This window comes from Mirounga angustirostris, unplaced genomic scaffold (genome assembly GCF_029215605.1).
Source record: "Mirounga angustirostris isolate CCGP_5_RB_7025 unplaced genomic scaffold, mMirAng1.0.hap1 SCAF_7, whole genome shotgun sequence".
Taxonomy (NCBI): domain Eukaryota; kingdom Metazoa; phylum Chordata; class Mammalia; order Carnivora; family Phocidae; genus Mirounga; species Mirounga angustirostris.
This window is the reverse complement of record NW_026991715.1, coordinates 30152815-30161035: the sequence shown is the minus strand read 5'-3', so window position 1 is coordinate 30161035 and position 8221 is coordinate 30152815. Positions and strand designations below refer to the sequence as shown.

Sequence of the window (8221 nt, the reverse complement as noted above, 5' to 3'; positions counted from 1 at the left end):
CCCCTGCAGGGATAACAGTATCCAGTGGGGCTTGCCCCTCACAGTTGGTTGGGAAACAATGACTTAGAAATAACTATTTGATTAAGAAATTAGTGCTTGAGGATTCTCATAACTAGTTATCTCTTGGCTGTTTAAAGGAAAAGGCCAAATGGGTTTTACTTAGAAATTTTGTGTCTTTTTTGTGTGTGTCATTTCATGCTGTGGCTTCCTAGAACAAATAACCATGTTGTTTTATTCCTAGAGCAATAATCCATGACACATGGGGGTTTAATCACAAAATAAAAATGTCAAACTTTATCTTTGAAACAAAATAAATGGTTGAGTATTGTCTTTTCTCATTTATTGTAAAATATGTTATCTACACTAAATCTTGGTAAGCATCCCACTCTCCAATCTTCTTGATATTTAAAACAGGTGAGTAAGTAATTTCTCAGCTTGGTGTATTTCCTCTGAAGGAGATCATTTGCTTACTTACATTCTGGTATCACAATAAATCCTAAAAGCTAAACCTCAAAAGCTGTAGACTTTGCTAGATAAACATCTGCTGTTGTAACGGTGTTTTAAACTGCAGAGCTGCCATTTGAATATTCTTAGTTCTTTTCATTTTTATAACCGAGTGGCTGGGAAGATAGAAAAGAATTGTAAAGAATGGTCACCTCTCTCTCCCTGTTTCTTCATCTATAGAGTCAGAGTTCCCACACCTGACATGCATTCCTCATGTAGTGACTATGAGAACTGGAAGGGAGAAGAAATTAAAAAGCTCTCCAAAGTTCTGAAGGGACTGCCCTGCAGGAGGGTGTATTTTGTTGATTGCTTCCTCACTCTTCAAATGCTTTCCTTGCTCAGGTTTTATGAATGTTATATCTGTTCTTTGTTACTGATATACTGGGAACATGTCTTGGTCATTTCATAAATAATATACATTAAATGCATTTTTACAAAATTAAAGTTATTCGTCATTCATTCACTTAACCAGCAATTCCTGAGCACTTAGTATAGACCATGCCCTGGGAATACAATAATGAACCAGACTCCAACCTCATATCCTTCTCATAGAACTCAATCCCACTTCGAGGAATAGACACAAGACAGGATCATGCAGATTGCAATGACTGTTGTGGTTATGGAGGGCATCATGGAGAAAGTGGCATTTGAGTAGAAGCCTGAAGGATGAGAACAAGCCATACATGGAAGAGCTGAAGAAGAATATTCCAGGCAGAGCTTAGTAAGAACAAAGGCCTGGAGGCTGGAAATAGAAAGCAACCAATGTGACTATCAGGTGGGAGCTAGGAGGAAGAGCAGAATATGAGCAGAGTCTGGACCAGACCAGATCACATTTCCAAGTGGAAATGTGGTTCCCTCTTGAGGAAGCATCCCAAATTGAATACTTCTATCCTTCTATGAGGTGGGACTGAGTAATCCTTCCCGTGTGGGTGAGTGTTGGTGGTACATGGATGCTTGGAAAGGCTAGGTAACCCGTCCAAGGAGCACCCATGTCCACTGACAACATTTCCCTGCAACAGTACTTGGGGGTAGATACGAGGGTGGGTGACCCAAGGCCAGTTGGTCAGGCCAGGATTTGGCCCAGAGAGAAAGGAATGTCAGTTCACCCACTTTTCTCCTGACCGCAATATGTGGGGCTCTTCCCCTAAACTAGGACCTACCTGAGATACCGTTGATGGTAGGTACCTGGCTACACCAAGAGAAGACCTTTGGCTCATGGGGCCAGGAAGCTCACTCTACAGCCCGCTGCAGAAGATGATGGGCCTCCAACATTTCAGAGAACCTGGCAGCTTCCAGAGCTTCCCCTGCCCTCCCCTCTGTACAGAGCTCTGAGCTGAATAACCGGAAGGGCAACGGGAAAAGAGGCCCTGAGGCCACCAACTCCTAGCTCGACACTTCCGGGAGGGGAAGATCATAGATGACGTCTACTGAAAATGTGGAATGTGCCATGTGAAGTACACCAGGGGCAGGTCCTGTGTCTGTAAAAGACCAGACAGTATGTTATGCTGTTCCTTGTTAATTATTTTTCAATCAACCCTTCAAAACAATTCTTGGTTTGTAGGCCTTCCACTGCATCTGGCCAAGTGGGTTATGGTTGGTTGACGTCTACACCAGACTACATTGTCCCATCAAACATCAAACTTAAGCACTGAGGAAACATTTCTTTCACTCTTCACAAGACTCTTCTGAGGTAGGCCTTACATGACAACTGCAATCCCATCCTCCTCCCCATCCTCCACATCCACATCTTTGTTTTACAGTCAGGAAACAGAAGGATGGGAGGCCAAGCAACTTGCCCACGTCCATATGGCCAGCAAGTGACAGAAGTAACATTGGAACCCAGGCAGTCTGATCGCAGGGTCACAGGTGTTAACCACTATGCTCTCCTATCCCCCGCTGGTAACTGAACAAGCCCACTTTTCCTCCATATAGCCTCCATCTGTACAGTGAGAGGGGCAGTGTAGTGTTTTCCTCCGGGTGGGAGGCACGGCTGAAGCAGTGGGAAATGACTGCCACGCCTCAAGCGCGCACGGCGTTAAATAATACTGATCTACACAATGGGAAGGTGATTGCCTTTTCAAGTCTCTTTTAGGTCTTCTAATGATGTTAGGAAAAAAAGGTTCAATCTGATGCTGACACATCTTTGACATTTCTCTAGCTCGTGCCACTTTCCATTTTTAGAAGAGATTTCCATTTTTACTGAGCCTCAAGCCGCAGGGTCTTCCGTAGGCAATGATACCTAGCTAGAATTTAGTAGCTCCATTGTAGTTCCATTGTAACCTTCTACTGTTGCTCTCATGATCTTATTTTTCTTGTTTTTTTAAAGACTATTTCTTTCTGTAAAGTGTTTGTGTTGCAATTGCTACAATTCTCTTGTCCATTCCTGCATAGTTATGAGATGGCCTCAGAAGCTCTTGCCATCACATCCACTCTCAAATTGCAATAAGGGGGTAAAGGGCAGGTCTCAGCTACTTTTGCCTCCTGTTAACCAGAAAAGCTAATGAATTCTAGGGGCATTGCATTGATCAGAACACGTCACCTGCCCCCCTGCAGCACCGCAGCAGAGAGACTGAAAAAGTGGGTGTTCGGCTGGGTCCATTGCCACCCCGAACTAGTGAGGGTTCTATCAGCAAGAAAAGGGCATCGCTACCAGACTCTGTAATAAAAGTGTTTGCCATAGGCTGGCGGGCCTCTGTAACTTCTCCTTACTGCCTGCAGGGGACAGGCATGGAGCTCCAGGTGGGTTTGGGGAAGTTAGCAAAAAGCCAATTTCCCTTGTCTGCTACCAAGAGACCTCCCTTCGCCATCGTCCGTCACCCCTCCTAAGGAATGGCACGAACGGGAACAGCAGGAATACCACACACTCTGACAGAGCTGGTCAGAAAATCGTACGAATTTGTTCCACTCGCTAGTATGGCTCAAAGGGCTAAGCCAAAGTGTCCCCACTTTTTCAGTCTCTAGTGTGTGGAAGATACATTTTCTTAAGCCCACACACCTCCAAATACATGCTAGATGTATTTGGGAAACTAGATGGGAAACTAGAAACTAGATGGGAAACCTTATAAAATCATAGTTTTTGTGTACCTTTCTTACTATTTCAAAAACTGCTTTTCACATTAATGTTTTGATTCAACAAGCATTTAGTGATAGCCCACTGTTCCTCAGGGGCCTGCCCAGAGGCTGAGGATATAAGGGTGAACCAGACACACAGGGGGCATATATCCCGGTGGGAGAGAAAGATAACAAACACAGAGAAGCAGGAGAGCAGGATTATGAGCTGAACCTGGGAGCCAGACTTCTGGGCTTCAGTATGAAATTTGTTGCTACCTGGCTGTGTGGCTTTGGGAAAACTACTTGCGTCTCTGTGCCTCAGCTTCCCCATCTATAAAATAATGGGGGTAATCATAGTATTTATCTCATAGGGTGACAGTGAGACAACTTTCTGGCTCATAGTGATAAAAACAGCCACATCAAAGGGCCAGGAAGCTAAGATACAATGTTTTAAAAGATAAAAAATGGGCTCAGGTCATGATCTCGAGGTAGTGAGATTGAGCCCCGTGTCAGGCCCTGCACTCAGCAGGGAGTTTACTGGAGATTCTCTCTCCCTCTGTGCCTCCCCTAACTCTCTCTCTCTCTCTCAAATAAATAAATAAATCTTAAAAAAAAAAAGATAAAAAATGGGGATGACAAATTAGTATCTACCTCATTTGGTGGCTTCATGTAGTACATGGCTTAATTCCCATCAAGCTTAAAATGGTGCTTAGTAGGTAGTAAGTGCTCAATAAATGTTAGCTGTTATCCTATTTCAAGCACCTAGTGTTGACTGGATGCTGTGCAGTCCTACATAATTTCCCGAAAGATACTAAGGAATCCTCGAGGCCAATTCTAATAGCCACTGTTGCTAACATTCTTGCTGGTACAGTTGAAGAGTTCCTCTTTCAGACACCCATTTAAAGGAATACTCGCACAAAGATGCATTGGTATGAGGTGGAGGATCTGGCCCCAGATATGAAGAACACTGTTAAGATTTGAGAAGAAAGTATAGTAAGATTAAGGTTGCAATGACTTCACCAGCGTGACCTTGCAAAACCCTGACAGAGCAGCTCACAGGCATGATTTCTCATTCTCCCACCCCCTCCTGGCCCTTCATTAGAATACCCATGACTGGCTAGTATATCAGCATTTCCAATAAAGTAAAAAGGGGAAAATACAGACCTGGGCTGTCATGGAAAATATTCTAACTCTCACAACTAGAGTATCTGCCTTAAAAAAAAAATTATGGTTTTAAGATCTTTAACTTTTCCTTCAGCATCTCTGTACCCAACTTTTTGAAAAGCATCTTTTCTGGGGAATGACATTTCCTAGCACAATGTCACATAGTCTTTGCCAAGTGACTCAGTTCGATGTATACATATTTTTTCTTTCAATGTCAAGTGACCCAATCTTACATAGAAAAAGTGGGCACCTGGTATCAGTTTGATGTCAGGGTTTTTCCAGGTTTGCAAGGGAGCTTTAAATACGACTCGATTTCAAGGCATCGGCAAGCCAACTTGCACCTCCGTGTCAAAATGCTCCTGCCCTCAGTGGTGCTTGCCTCTGCCCTGCTCCTCTGCTCCGTGATGAGCCAGGGGTGTCTGATCCTTATGGGGATCAGGGATGTCACGTACCTCATTGACAAACTGCAGGTAAGCTGCAGAGGGGGGGTGCCAGTGGGGAAGACGACATAACGTAAGAATGAAAAACTCACCACCCATTATGGGTTTTGCTTTTCTACTTACTTTAGGAACATCCAGCTTCAAAATGCACCTGCAGCAGTGCCAGTGTGAGTCAATGCTCTTTTAAGACCTTTCCAAACTTATTTCCACGTTTGCATCCGGCATCTTCACTCTGGAATTTTTCTTTTGCAGGTGACCGATTGTTTGTGTCTGCCCATCCCTTCTGTAAGTATAGTGAAACAGTATAATCTTGACGTTGTGTTCTTTAAAAGTTCTCAAGTAAAAATGAATTGCTCTATTTGATACTTTAAGTAAGAAAATGTTACTCGATTGTAATTGTTACTGCTCAGTGTTTCCTTTTAAAAGCAGGCTCCTGAAATTCTATACCATATACATCACTTTGTATTTAGTCAGCTTTATGCCCTCTCAGAGGTTTGAACACTATTCAATACTTTGAAACGAATCTTGTATGTCTTTTTAGATTAGTGGCCAGGTGCACAATTAAATCATGCCGGAGCTGAGAATATCAGAATATAGCTTATATCATATTGCTTACTGACTTATTTCCTGAAACTCTAGGGTTGCAAAACAAGTAAGTAAAAGTAACTCTTTTTCTTTCCTCTTGCATAAACTCTCCAGGTGCTATACCTTCTCTCTCCTTCCCTCCCTTCCTATCTGTCTTTTTGGCTGATTTAGGTTGTACAGTTTGAATGGGGGGAGTTTAGGATGTCTAAGGCAGAGGGAAAGTGGAAAGGGCTTCCAGAGGGTCATTCATTCCCCACATAGGCAAAGAGGAAGTGTGGCAGGAACTTTCTGGTTTAGGTGAGGAGGGAGGTGCCTCCTGCATTATTCTCCCCCCAAGCAAAGCCTGGGAGAATCTGAACTGCTCACCCTAGCTGGGGTCAGATATCACATCCCATCAGGGTACATCCCTTAGATGAGACGAGTGTGGGGTGCCTTCTGAGGACAAACCATGCATCTAAAGCCCAGGCCAGCCCCTCAGTTTACATTGCATGATTTTAGCTACTGCTGAAACACCAGCTCTATTCAATTGACACATCCCATCAGACTGGTGTGATCTCTCTACTTTGGAACTTACTGTCACAAGACATAGAATGGAGGAACATCAGGTGCAAAGGAGACTAGAACTAGTTGTTTTCCACCATCCATAGGCTTTGTGTTCCTTGGATGGAGCATCTGGAAATCTCCAAGGAGTGTCACTGAGGAAAAATGGTCTTGCCTTGAAAAGCTAAAGATCATCTCCTAGACTGGGAAGGGACCTGTCTAAATATAATACCAGTTTAGGTTACATTGGATAAATTAAAATAGTGTCTGAAAGCATTCTCTTTGCGATTCTTCTCAAAGTGGTCCTCAGAAGGTTTCTTTTAATAAATTCTTTTTATTTACCAGGACAACTGTACCACAGCATGCTTCCAGGAAGGTCTGTCCCAGATGACCAACTCCACAGTGGAAAAAAGATACCCTCTGATTTTCAATCGAGTAAAAAAAACAGTCCAAGTCCTAAAGAACAACAAGGGCCAGGTGAATTTGTTTTTATCTGTGATATACTCTACTTAGTTGTTTTCATGTGAGGGTCAATGACAACTCTATCGAAATGAAAAAGGATGGTAAAGTTGGAACTGGTAGCTCAAGGTCAATAAGAGACCTCTAAGAAATTTATTCCAAATGACAAAATTAAAGTGAGATCTGCCCCGGATAGCTCATTATTCCCTCCAGTTTTAAAAAATACTCACACCCACGTTGCCATTTTCTTCTTTCCACCCTATTGAATAAGGAAAGCATCTGTCCTGATTGTAAAAAGAAGCTGAAATCTAGAGGATCAGAGCTGTGCCTCAAATGATGCTAAATTATACGAGGGCACCTTCTCTTCTTCAGCATATGCCCTGGTCCCTGGAGGGAAAGGAGGGCGTGAACTCTTTGGGAATTAGCATCCCCCCAGGTGTCCCCAGAAGGCTGAGAGCCCTTCCCTCAGCTACTTAACTGAGCTACTTACAGTCAACAGCGTGTAGTTCTAAATGCTTAATATTTATTGCTTCATTACAATAACAACTGTTTCAGTGATCATTTATCACCCTCACTTTATGGAAGGAGGGAACATGCTCAGTGAGGTTCACCAAACTCCCTAAGTGGCAGAATTGAGATTGGAGGTCTGGTCTATCTGACCCCAAAGTCCCACTCTTAGCCATAGGGCTATTCAAAGACCTCAAAAGGATAATGAAATGTTAGGACTCGAAGAATCCCAAGAAAAGTTTTCCTCTAATGAGGAGATTTAGGACCACTTGATAGGTGTCCGTGTGTGTCCGTGTCCGTGTGTGTCTGTGCGTCGTACCCCTGAAATGGCAATACAAAGCCGCTTACACTGTCTACACAACATGCTAGCCCTGGACCTTCCTGTGCATTCGCTGTTTCAAGCCCCTGGGTGGTTCCTGGTTCACACTGTTTTCGTCACTCTGTCTTTGCTAACTTTTCTCCCCACAGTTTTTTTCCTGTGAACAGCCATGTAACCAAACTACAAGAGGCAACACACTGACGTTTCTGAAGAGTCTCCAGGAAACTTTCCAGAAACAAGGGGTGATGGGCAAAGTATGAAGATGAAATATTATTTATGCTATTTATTGAATGAAAAAGCCTCCTGTTCAAGTTGGGGCCATTAAAAAATCAAGTAGAGCCATGCTAAATCAAAATCAGTTATAATTACCTTGTTTAAAATTGTATGTCTTTATTTTGGAATAAACATATATGAAGGAAAAGAATACAATCTGGTCTCTGGGTGCTTATTCGCTCCTTGCTGCTCAGAAAAAAGAAAGCTACAAACACCGTTAAGGGACTGAATAGATCAAGGACTCCTGTGATAACGAGATTCCTGATCCTGAACAGACTGGGACCACTGGCTGTGCCTGGGGACACAGAGGGCACAGTCAGGAAGGGTGTGTGGGGACAGTCTGAGGGCTGCTCTTAAGGAGGCTCAGGGCACCCTACTT

At 43.3% G+C, this 8221-nt stretch overlaps 1 protein-coding gene across 1 annotated transcript; it reads left to right on the top strand.

Moving 5' to 3' along the window:
- Nucleotides 1-5072: 5072 nt before the first annotated feature.
- On the top strand, nucleotides 5073-7829 carry IL9 (interleukin 9). Its single transcript, XM_045889331.1, has 5 exons — nucleotides 5073-5189; nucleotides 5288-5326; nucleotides 5412-5444; nucleotides 6630-6761; nucleotides 7719-7829. The coding sequence occupies exons 1-5, from the start codon at nucleotides 5073-5075 to the stop codon at nucleotides 7827-7829; spliced, it is 432 nt and encodes a 143-aa protein (XP_045745287.1).
- Nucleotides 7830-8221: the final 392 nt, after the last annotated feature.

What these genes read in the sequence shown, in the direction of transcription:
- IL9 (XM_045889331.1), top strand. Translation starts at nt 5,073, where the DNA reads ATGCTCCTGCCCTCAGTGGTGCTTGCCTCTGCCCTGCTCCTCTGCTCC. An exon ending in ACCTCATTGACAAACTGCAG is followed by an intron (nt 5,190 to 5,287) that starts GTAAGCTGCAGA and finishes TACTTACTTTAG; the next exon opens with GAACATCCAGCTTCAAAATG. An exon ending in GCACCTGCAGCAGTGCCAGT is followed by an intron (nt 5,327 to 5,411) that starts GTGAGTCAATGC and finishes TTTCTTTTGCAG; the next exon opens with GTGACCGATTGTTTGTGTCT.